Source organism: Camellia sinensis, chromosome 12 (genome assembly GCF_055761805.1).
Source record: "Camellia sinensis isolate YWXY chromosome 12, ASM5576180v1, whole genome shotgun sequence".
Lineage (NCBI taxonomy): Eukaryota > Viridiplantae > Streptophyta > Magnoliopsida > Ericales > Theaceae > Camellia > Camellia sinensis.
The window spans coordinates 64842258-64854768 of NC_138972.1; the positions used below are offsets into that span (position 1 = coordinate 64842258).

Below are 12511 nucleotides of genomic sequence, written 5' to 3' on the forward strand. Positions count from 1 at the left end.
TTTATAAATAAATCATCAGGTCAATTAACAATTTTTAATGATATTAAAAATTTATTTCAATTTATAATTTAGGTAATTTTATCATTGTATAAGGGAACAGTTAGAATTTTATTTTTTTAGTTAATTCTATTAAATAAAAAAAAATTGACAAAGGGATTTTTGTAATTTTTCAAATCAGATGGGGCAATCCGTTCTTTGAACAAATCTCAAATGGTGTATTTGTAATTTATCCTAAAATATATTTTTTTAAAAAATGAAATTAAGTCCATTAAGTTTTTAAAATTTATAAAATAACCCTAAGTTATTTAAAATAGTTTTATAATTATACTTTACTTTTAAGTTTTAAGTTATTTCCCGTAAAACCCTGTGGGACACTCAAACTTATTATACTTTAATTTTGAAGTGTTAGTTTGCAAATAGTATAAATTTAGTTTTGTCTTATAATACTCTATGATTGGTAGATTGCAACTTAGTGATTGTGGTTGCATTACATATAACAAAACATGCCAAAAACTAATCCAATGATGGAGAATCTTCGTGACTATCTCTCTGAAAAGTTTTCCTGAAGTGCAACATTACTCTTATTCACTATTGTGCGGCTTACCCAGTAACTCGCAGGAATTATTTTGGATTTTTTTTGATAATTTAAACTGTTTAATTTTTAAAAAATGTCGAATAGAATATACCAGTTAAAAATCAAGTTGATCAGACATCAATAGTCCCTTCATCAACAGCATTTGCATTCAATTTAATACTTACATATTTATTTTGTATGCATACAAATGTGTTTCGATGAAGAAGCTACTGATATCCAATCGACTTTATTTTTTATGTGCATATTAATTTTATTATTTCAGATAATTACGTTAGGATTTTATTAATGGTTAAAAAGAAATTTTGAGCCTTTGTTTACTTCGTCAAACTTCTTCATAAACAAAAAAGCAATCAACGTGAAGAGTGATGTGAGGGAAGACTAATGCAGTAGGATAAAAGACAACGTATACTGGAAAAATGTAAACGTGTTCATTACTCACTGGTTGCCCGTAAACTACAGAGTTTACTTGTAAGCCGTATGGAATTTAATCTCATGGCAATCTTTGCCTATAAAAACCTAAGCCCTTGCAAAATTTTAGCAAGCGTGCCCACAAATACATTCACTCACACCATGGCTTCTACTAACCATTTCCAAAGCATTTTCTTGGCCTTTGTCTTTGTCTTGGGAGTTTTGTCCTCTCAAGCTTCCTCTCGCATTCTCAACGAACAAACCATGCTAGAAATGCACGAGAAATGGATGACACGCCATGGACGTGTTTACAAGGATACCGAAGAGAAGAATGCACGGTTTCAGGTATTCAAGGACAATGTCCAATATATAAATGCCTTTAATGAAGGTGTAGACCGAGGCTACAAGCTTGGTCTGAATCAATTTTCAGACCTGACCAATGAGGAGTTTCGTGCTTCTCATACTGGTTACAAGAGGCAGCCAACCAAAGAAACATTTGTCTCAAAGCCAACATCTTTTAGGTATGCAAATCTAACTAATGTGCCAACAACCGTTGACTGGCGAAACCAAGGTGCAGTTACTCCTGTCAAGAACCAAGGCACCTGTGGTAAGCAGTACATGATATATTTCTATGCCTATATTTATATCAATCAATAATTTAAAATAGTGGTATATATCGATTATCGGTATCAAAAGTATTGACTGGTATACATAAAGAATTGAGACATGTAGTGGTGAATATTTTAAAATCATTAGCTACCAAAAAAAAAATGAAGAGAGCTTTGTAGCGATCGAAGCACCTATGTCGGCTATAATCGAGTCATGAATTTGCTCTAAATCAATACATACCATGAACTAGTTGATATCCATACGATTTTCATTCCTATGATATATCATAGTGTATCGTTATTAAAAGGACGAAAAATCGATAAATAATAAACGGTAATTAAAACCATTATATCAATAATTAATAGTAACCCAAGCATATTATTGTCATGCCCTTTTGTAAAATAATCACAACCCACTTGACTGTACCTCCTTTTCTAATTATTATATTTATTTATTTTATTTTTTTTGGGTGGTTGTCGTATGTATAGCATGTTGTTGGGCATTTTCAGCAGTGGCAGCTGTGGAAGGTATTAACCAAATTACAACCGGTAACCTAATATCACTATCTGAGCAAGAGCTTGTTGATTGTAATGTTGATAACCATGGTTGTAGAGGCGGCTTTATGGATATAGCTTTTCAATTCATCCAACAAAACAATGGTCTCACATCAGAAGATAATTACCCTTACATTGCACAAGTTAACACTTGTGACAGCACCAAAGCAGCAAACTCTGTAGTCCAGATAACTGGGTACGGAGATGTGCCGCGTAATAATGAGCAGGCTCTTCTGCAAGCTGTGGCGAACCAACCGGTTTCTGTTGGCATTGAAGGTACTGGATCGAGCTTCCAGAATTACAGAAGTGGTGTCTTCGCTGGGCCGTGTGGAACCCAACTTGACCATGCTGTCACTATAATTGGATATGGAGCTACTACTGATGGGATTAACTATTGGTTGGTTAAGAATTCATGGGGCTCTACATGGGGTGAGAATGGATATATGAGGATCGAAAGAGATGTTGTTGCGGAAGGTCGATGTGGCATTGCCATGCAAGCTTCTTATCCAATTATGTGAAAGAACGGGAATAGTTGTGTGGTATTTAGCTTTTGTTTGACTATATAATATAAATAATAAAGTTACCTGTGTCTCTACTAATTTGTATACTATTAGATGAGTTGGTGATGAACATTCTAATTATGATAATGATTTATTTGGGAAGTAATAGTTTTAGATTAAAAGTTAAAAAGTTATTAAAAAATTAAAAAGTCTATAACTTATTTTAAAAAGTCAAAGATTCTCTTTTCTATTTACTTTTTGCATATCTTTTCGTAAAAAATTAAAAAATCATTCCAAACGTACAAATTTTTTTACCTCATATTTTAGTCAAAAAATTACTAAATTAGTCTACTCTCAAACGAGACAGAATAGGAAATAGACTTTCTATTTGAACCTCACAGTTTATCCCATATCTTGTTGAGGATATGATATAAATAATAAAGTTATTCCTCTCTCTAAATGTCTAATCTTTTAGAAGAATTGGTAAATACTAAATAACAATTTCAGTATTTTTTGTCTAAACTCTATGTAGTTTGAATACATACACACACACACATACATACATATATATATATATATATATATATATATATATATATATGTCCATTTTATGTTTGCGTTTTGTTGATATTTTAATTTTCTACTAAATGACATGCAAAAAAAATAAAAAGAATAGGGTTTTTTTTTTTTTTTTTTTTGTAGTGAGTTTTTAACTATTTTAACCGGATTGTAATCTTCTCCATTTTAAAGTAATAATGAGGGATTTCAATTATAGAATTGAGAGGATTAGTCCATTTTAAGGATATGACTTTCCTCCATACTCTTATGTTTCATATATTTGCATATTTTATTATTTTGAGTTTCATTTTAGGCCCACAGTAATAATCTAAATTATTTATCTTGTAAATCTCACGATGAATACCATTTATGCCAAAAATCAATAAGACATGGCCTAGAATATATTGACTAAGTTTTTTTTTTTTTTTTGTAGCCAGATGAAATTTTCATTAAAGTAAGGAAGTCATATGGCACTTACAAGGAGATCAAATCAGCACAAAGCTTACACCAAAATAAGAAAAATCATAGTTCAAAAACAAAGAAAAAAAATCCTCAAATGATGCACAAAGGAGAAACTATGTATATATTAAGATCAAACCTGAAAACGTTTATAATAATTTTAAAAATGATAATTAAATTTTAAATTAAAATAATATGTTAGAAATATTTTTGTAATTAAATATTATTCAAATGAGCACTATTTTAAAATGATAAATCTTAATGTAATTACAAAATTTTATATTTTTTTAAAAAATTGGTATTAAATCTAAAGAAACAAAAGCATATGGGACCTTAAAGTCAGTGGCAGATTCTTTGAAGCAAAATAGAATTTTTTTTTTTTTTTTTTTTTTTTTTTTTTTTTTTTTTTTTTGGGGTGAAAAAGACATTTGTGATAGTTTTATCTTTATATTCTTTCTATTTGTTGTTTATCTCTCTATTCTTAAACGTTTGCCAACCACCATAGCTGAAAAAGTTGATAACGGTAATAGTGAACAGATGACACATGCATATATTGGTAGACAGATAGATAACATGTGGACAAATAAATGGACATGCGGATAGATATATGAACAGATTGACATATAAGTAGAGATAACACGATCTTTCAAGTTATTTTTGTTCTTATGGTCTCAAAAGAATAGGTCTTGGAACTATTATTCGTTAAAAATTTAAAATTGAACCTTTAACCTAAGTATCCTTTTCTATTTATATATCAATACTGATTAGAAAAATTAATAAACCAAGGTTTGAAGGATACAATATTAAGTGAGCATCAAGCCTTGGAAAAAATGAGTCATATTAGAATTATTAGATGAATTAACAATGTGAAAATTTTATAAAATAAATTATTCAAATTATTAAAATTAAACTCGTGATGGGCCGATTAACCTCCGAAGTTTTCTTAAATTCAAATAAAAACTCTACTCTTAATTTTAAATTTACATGATACATGCATTCAAATTCTAAACAACTGAATAACATTTTAGTTAGATGGGTCACGAAGTGGATTGATCGTATCAACCATCATGAGTTTGGTTTTTTCTATGACCAATTGGTAGAAAATAGATATTTTAGTAACGGTATATTACACTCATCTCCTTTTGTCGAGATTTGAAAAAAAATAAATATAGTTGGTCATATATTTTTGGGTTTATTTTATTTTATTTTTTTGTGGTTTGGAGTTAAAGTACTTTATGTTTTATAGATTACATATAGTCAAAAAAATCTCATGTGATTTTAGACTAGTGCTATAGTTTGTTTTTCTATCTAAACTAACAAAAGTTGTATCACACACACCATAATTTTACTCCCATTAATTCTCTCCAAACTTAAAATTAGATTAATATGTCAATAAAAATAAAATAAAATATAATATAATTAAGGATTGATTTAAGATATAATTAAATAATAATATATAATAAATAATAATTAAGAATTAAATTAAAATTAACATTGTCACGTCCCCGCATTTTATTACTCAGATAACATTACCAAATTCATTAATTAAGTCAATTTACAAAAGACAATTCATCATTTGATGAAATGATGAATAATTAAATATATATGTTCTTTCCCGTTATACTACAATGTCATTTACATATAAATAAAAGAAATGCCCAGAGACTTACAATAAATAAAAGAGCATCGCCCTTTTACAAAGCATAGAACTCAGCCAAAGAAACAATTAAAAAGCACTACGGCTCATCACCACTTTACAGCCATGCCAAGTTGTTTGATCCTCAGATTTGAAAACATTCCCTGTACACATATACAGGCACTACAAGAATTTACACATTTTGCGACCACTTTTACCGACTAAAAAAATTTTGGTCACAAAAAAATAGCGTTTGGCGACCAAATATTAATTAGTCGCGAATGATAATTAATTTTGGCGACCAAATTTTATTGGTCGCAGAAGGTTATATTTTGGCGACCAAAAAATATGTTGGTCGCAGAAAGTGGTATACTTTTGCCGACCAACTACAAATTTGGTCGCGGAAGGTCACATATTTTTTGGCGACCAAAAATTTGGTCGCGAAAAACTTATTTTCAGCAACCAAAAAAAATTAGTCGCCAAATTAGTACTTTAGCGACTAATATTTTAGTCGCCGTTGATTGAGATTTGGCGACTAAAAAAATTTGTCGGCGAAAGAACCTATTTTTGCGACTAATTTGAGAGTTTGGTCGCCAAAAGTTTGGGGGGAAATTTGAAACGTGGGGCGGGAATTGAATTTCAGAAAAAAAAATTCCAGATTGGGGTAATTTTCTACTTCACACACTGTTGATGCATCAATCGAACCCAGATTGGGGTAATTTGGTTTAACTCGTCTCCTCCCATTCCCTCTCTGTCTCTCTCTCCCTCTCTGTTCTTCTTTCCTACCCTCCCTCTTGCGCTCGCTCCCGACGCTGGCCTCGATTTCTGCCTCTCCCCCATTCTCTCTCAGTGTCTTCAAGTCGCAATCCTCCCACTCGCAAGGTAGGGTTTCCGATTGTGAATCGCGGCATTGTGCTTCGATTGGGTCACCGAAGGCTACGGTTTCCACCACCACAGCCACCTTCATCATCATCAGCTTCCTCAAATTCTACATTGATGCCGCTGTCTTCTCTTTCTCTCTCTGCTTCGAACCCCCATGGGAGCTCTCCGGTACCTCTCTCTCTCTCTCTCTCTCTTTCTCTCTATGCTTCTCTATGCTTTAAGTAAATCGATATTTGTTGGTGGAATTGAGGTAATGGTAAAGACTGATTATTGTCAATAATCAGTCAAGTAAATCGATTACAAAGTGGAATTGAGGTAATGCTTTTCTATGCATTTGAATTCAAAAACATGTATTTGTTGTCAGAAAAGTTGTGTAATTACATATCCTCTGGGATTTTGACTTAGTTAAGGAACTCATTATCTTTCCTTGGACTTGGGATCTCATACTGCTTTTTTTAGAATTTCAATTAATTTCACTGATTTAGGTTGTGTGATAATTTCAATGTTTACATTGCATTTTCTTTAATTCAATCTGAATTTCAGGGTACTGCATCAATTTTTGAAAATCAGGATGCGACTTCGCTGTTGTAAGGTAATCTTTTTAAAAACCAATATCTACTTATTAATGAATGAACAAAAATGAAAAGAAAAAATCATCTCGAACAACAAAGGCCTGGTAGTTCTTCATCTTTATATGTGTATGTGTGCATCTACTCATCTTTATGTGTGTATGTTTCTTTATATTTGTTGGTGGAATTGAGGTAATGCTTCTCTATGCATTTGAATTCAAAAACATATATTTGTTGTCAGAAAAATTGTGTAATGACATATCCCCTGGGATTTTGACTTAGTCAAGGAACTCATTGTCTTTCCTTGGACTTGGGATCTCATACTGCTTCTTTTAGAATTTCAATTAATGTCACTGATTTAGGTTGTGTGATATAGTTACTTCTAATTTTCTCCCTTTGATTATCATGTGACACATCTAGTTTGATCTGTCTCATTATCAAATGAGTCCCCAGGACCCCATGCCTCATTGTATGACTGCTGCAATATCTGCTTATTAGCTCTGCCAAGTTTTTGGTGCCATTGATACCTGGCGAAGCTACAGTATAGTACCCATAGTATGCTGAATTTTTTTAAAGGTCGCTTTTTGGTGGAAGAAAATCTTTTCGAGGTTTTGCAACATAGTATAACAAATTTCCCCCCTCTATGTTGCTTCGCACTACAAAAATTCTCCAAATGATCTACAATTAATGGCGGATGCTCCAGCGCATCACTTATTTGTGTTACTTGGTATATTACTTGTTATGTTTGCTATCCATTAATGCTTGTCTATCTCCCTCCCTTAATGCCTGATGTATTTATTGAACTCTATGCAGGTCCTGTTGATGAGTCCAAAAATCACCTCCCTGATATTCTCTGTGTTATCCAGGTTTGTTTCTTTTTAATGTGACACACACACCAGTACTTACACACCAGTATTTAAGGATTGGTAATCTTTTTTAGAAATTGAATGACTTTGGTCTTATTATACATTCATGAGGAAGGTAATCAAAAAAGAAAGAAGACGAGTTCTTTGTTTTATCACTTAGGAGCAGTGTGAGATGAAAGTCTCATGCACGGTTTTGAATGAGAGAAACAAGTGAGGAGATGTCTGCAACTCTTTTCTGTTACTGCAAACATTATTCTATTGTGACTTCTTTGACATGACATGAATATCCATTTCGCCCCTTTTATACATCCTTTTGGTGCAATGTTTTCTCCTCTTTAACCAGACTTCCATATCAATCAAATACTATTGTTGCTAGAGTTCTGTCCTCTTCATAATAAACTATAACGTGGAACATTTGCTAAGCATAATAGTTTGGAAAAATAAGTATGTTCTTGAAGGAAATAGGCTGTAACATGTTAAAAGACACCTCTTGCAAGGGAATTGGCTCTAAATTAAGAAGTTAATTTGCAGTTCATCTCTATTCCCTTTCTTATAAACACATTCTCATCATTCCCTAATCCCTTATGTTATATTTCCTTACCATGATAATCTCTTAATAGTATCCTCTGTCTTTGTGGTCATTTTCTGAAAACCTTTTTTCTCCCTGCTTCTTGTTTTTTTTGGTTGAAAAGAGCTATCCATTAGTGCTTTCTTGTATAACTTCATCCATTTCTGCTGGAATTATGCTTGATATTAATTCTAGATCATCTTGGGGGATCTATAAATTTATGATGACGCCTCATGCTAGTTCAACTGATAATGGAAAATCACTAAACCATAGTAACATTTGCCACAATGTCAACAATGTATTCATTCTACGGTCAACAATGTATTTTGCAGGTACTGTATTTGCATACGGTGTGACTAGGAGTGGGAAGACTCATACAATGCATGTAAGTTGCTGTACTAGTTTTACGCTTGGTGCTTGTTTCCTCACCCAAAAAGGATGTGTGCACTAGACAGTAAAAGGAGAAAGGGCAACTTATTCCTCCCAAATTTATATAATTAATAGGAGGATTTTTTATGTGAAACCAAGCTTGGGGCTGAGCATTAATAAAAGCCATCTGACAAACTACGTGCCACACGTTGGCTGGTCCAAGAATATATTTAGCATGAGTTTTAGAAAAAATTGTTTATCTGAGATTTGGTTTCAACAATTTGATTATTATGATTTGATTGAGGGATCTTTATGCTTTTGTGGAGATCTATGACAACATCATCTGTAGCCTCATTTCTTGTGTAGCTTGTAGTTTCTCATCTAGCTTATGGCTCATATACCTCTACATCTTTGGGACGCAAGCTGTATGATGTCTGAGATTTGACTGCTTGCAAATATATTTATTGTCCTTGAGGATTGATGTCATTTTGGAGGCAACATGGCTCTGGGCACTGCCAATTAACTAGAAAATTTCTCTAAAATATTACAAGCTAATGTAATAATCTGCTTGAGAGAATAATTTTTGACATCATAAAGAAAAACTTTTTTGATTTTTCCAACTAAATGTCTGTCCACAAAACTACATTAAGGCAAGATGGAAAATGTCACTTCATTGACTGATGTGGACCATGATAACAAGAAAAGACTGGAGAATACTTCAGACCTTGTCTAGTCAAAATTTTAGGTTGAATGTTTATTATGTATTTTTCCATTTAGTATGTCGCTGGTACAGTTTGATTTGGTTTTATGAGTAATGATATTTTGGTGATCTCAAGATTTGCTGAACACAAATGTACATGGGTCTTATAATGTTAGGTAAAACCCAGCTTATATAGAAATCTTTGTAGTTTTTTAATTCAGTGGATTGAGCTTTAGAAACTTCAGGCTGTGTTTGCATGAGTTTTAGAAATTCAAGACTCTCCTAGCAATAATGCCACAATGACCACATTTGTGTACCTTAAAGTGTTTACCATCTCATGTGTCATTGTTGCGTTGGTATCAGACATGACTGGTGCGGCCCTTTAAACCAACGTAATGATACCATATAAGGTGGTTAAAAATGTGGTCATTATAACAATATTGCTATGTAAGATCACCAATTTTTCCAAAAGCTTAAGATGTTAGGAAATTGGACCAACAATGTATGTCAAACTTTCCACACCTTCCTTCATGTGCAACCCGTCTTGCGTGTGGAGATGCTAACATCCATACATTGAGAGAAGTAAAATGCAAACAGGGAACAAATTAGTCATTTGTTGGTTTTATAGGCTCAGATTTGGACAATTGTGATCCATACTAGGTATTTTTCTGAACACATGCTTCTGTTTGAAATGCATGTGCTTTATTAAGCTCTTTGATTTTTATTTTTTCGTTGCTAAGGGTTGCTTGCAAGATTATTAATGTATGAAATGATGTGTTGGGGACTTTCCATAAATGTGTCCATTGTTTAGACACATGAAATACATTGTTAGTTTGAAAAAAATAACTTGGTATCTAATGATAAGATAAAAGCAATGGATTTATAGCTATTATTTTCTTAACCTTTAGACTTTTTAATTTTAGGTGTTCTATTTCAATTTGTGTTTTAATAGAGTTTTCTAAAATATATACTACTTTTTGTTCATTACTTCTTTTCCATATGTAGAATGTGAAAAATGATTTCTTATTAATTTGGTATAATAAAGAATATACTTACTTCCAACGTAAAAGATGATGAAATTATTTTTATTTTCATGTGTTTATATATATATATATATATTAATTTGGTATGATTTTTTTTTTGTTCATTCTTTATCTTTAATTATCTGTTGATGTTGATCTATCTTTGCTTATTGTGCATCAGTCATTGGTTCATTGCTTATTGTTGAATTGCAAGACGAACTATAGTTCTATTCTGTGCATGATGGTGTGAAAAATTGTATCCAATAACAGATTAAACTCGACTATCGTAGTATATGATTATTTACAGATTTTATTCATATAAAGCTTGTATTTTTGTAACTACTGCTTCATTGTTGAATAGCATGGTAGTATTGACCTATGCAACTTTTTTCTTTACTTCTTTGCATTTGTTATCATGATTCATGAGTTAATAGCTCTAAAGAATATGCTGTTTAGATTCTCTCATTAATTTCTTTTTGATTGGTTGGAGTAGGGGGAGTGTATATCTTACATAGAAAGCACTGAATATCGATGGGGCCATCATTGAAAAGTGGATCAAAAGTTGGGAAAAGTGGATCAAAAATTCACGAACCAGACGAGCACCCTCCCCAACATATTTCTTAACAAGTTCACGAAGCTAAATTGTACAAGACTACTTGGCAGTATAACATTTTTGGGAGGATTAAATATTTTTGGATGGATGTGTATGGATAACAAATATTAGTAGTTTTATTTGTTGATAGCTGCGCATGGATAACAAATAGTTATGTTTCAATTTGTTATGCTAGATGGATGTGACTTGTGAATGAAAATTTAGAATAGTTGTATTGTGTCGAATGTTAATGATTCGGTTAATTTGAATGATGCTTTAAAATTATAGGTTTATTATGGATTGAATGAATTATTAGGAATTACAGGTATATTGTTTTTCTGCTTTGGCGACCAATTTATTAGTCGCGACAAATAAATAATTTTTTTTTTGTAAAAAATGACAATTGCCGACTAAGAGTTTTGGTTGCAAAAAATACATCTATTGCCGACCAAAATAGCTCTTGGTCGTGGAAACTCACTTTTGCCGACCAAAAGTTTTGGTCGCGAAAAGTAACAAACGGCGACCAATTTTTTTGGTCGCGAAATGTGATAATTGGCGACCAAAAATTTTGGTCGCGAAATGTAATAATTGGCGACCAAACTTTTTGGTCGCGAAATGTGACAATTGGCGACTAAGAAATTTGGTCAGGAAAATATCACTTTTCGCGACCAAAGTGTTTTAGCGACAAACTAAATTAGTCGCGGTAATTAAATATTTAGCGACCAAAAATTTAGTCGGCAAATCCAACTTTTGCCGACCAATCAAAATTTTGGTCGCGAATTACTTTTGCCGACCCTCAATTGGCGACCAAAGTAGCGACCAAAAAAATTGGTCGCAGATAACTTTTGCCGACCAAAAATTGACTTTTAGCGACCAATTTTTTTGTTGCCAAAAGTGTTAATTCTTTTAGTGAGGTAGGAGGTGAGCAACCACTAAGCTCACCAAACAATCTCATATTATAACATTAGAAGATATGTGGGTACAAAGATACTAATACATATACGTGAAATCATAGCATATCAAAATCATATGATTCTATTACATAATCTCTTAGATCCAATTTATTTAATTAACCATAACTAGTTAACTTAAATAAATAAACATGCTTCACTAGCAACAAGACATCCTTTTCAATCTATTCAATTACCCCATTACCAATTGGATCAAATAGTTAAACAATTCATAATGACATCTAATAAAGCATCAAATTCGTTTTATACAATCTTATGAGATGAATGCATATGCCATGTCATGCTCAAAATATTTTTCTCATCTTTTGAAAATCTTGTGCACAATACAAATTTGAAAACACATTAATCCAACAATTTCAATATATCTTCAAGGTGGTAAATACGACTCAGATAATCTCTAGACTGGTGTCTGCAAGTAGGCATATCGAGCACTACCAAATCTCCACTTTATCGGTCTCTCACCGGAAGGCACGTGGTACCTTCTGCGCGGGTGTTTTTGGTCTTTCACCATGGACACTCAGACCAACTTAACCAATATCAAACTACACCCCCTATCTGAACTTACCAACGTATTTACCCAAAACAAATCAAAATGATCTTGTTTCACAAAACCTTTCTCAAAAAAATAGTTTTGAAGTGCAATTCGAGATCCA

At 32.3% G+C, this 12511-nt stretch overlaps 1 protein-coding gene and 1 long non-coding RNA gene across 3 annotated transcripts; both read left to right on the forward strand.

The window, feature by feature from the left end:
* The first annotated feature begins 1116 nt into the window (after positions 1-1116).
* Positions 1117-2765, forward strand: LOC114307691 (senescence-specific cysteine protease SAG12). The gene is made up of 2 exons (XM_028253090.2): positions 1117-1610; positions 2101-2765. The coding sequence occupies exons 1-2, from the start codon at positions 1166-1168 to the stop codon at positions 2682-2684; spliced, it is 1029 nt and encodes a 342-aa protein (XP_028108891.1). The 5' UTR covers positions 1117-1165; the 3' UTR covers positions 2685-2765.
* A 3890-nt stretch (positions 2766-6655) lies between these two features.
* Positions 6656-11169, forward strand: LOC114307692 (uncharacterized). Of its 2 annotated transcripts, none has more exons than XR_003645205.2 (4): positions 6656-6793; positions 7584-7636; positions 8537-8589; positions 10789-11169. It is a non-coding gene; the product is annotated as an uncharacterized LOC114307692 (long non-coding RNA). The 2 variants fall into 2 exon arrangements; XR_014346506.1 differs by lacking the exon at positions 6656-6793 and adding an exon at positions 7191-7497.
* The last annotated feature ends 1342 nt before the right edge of the window (positions 11170-12511 follow it).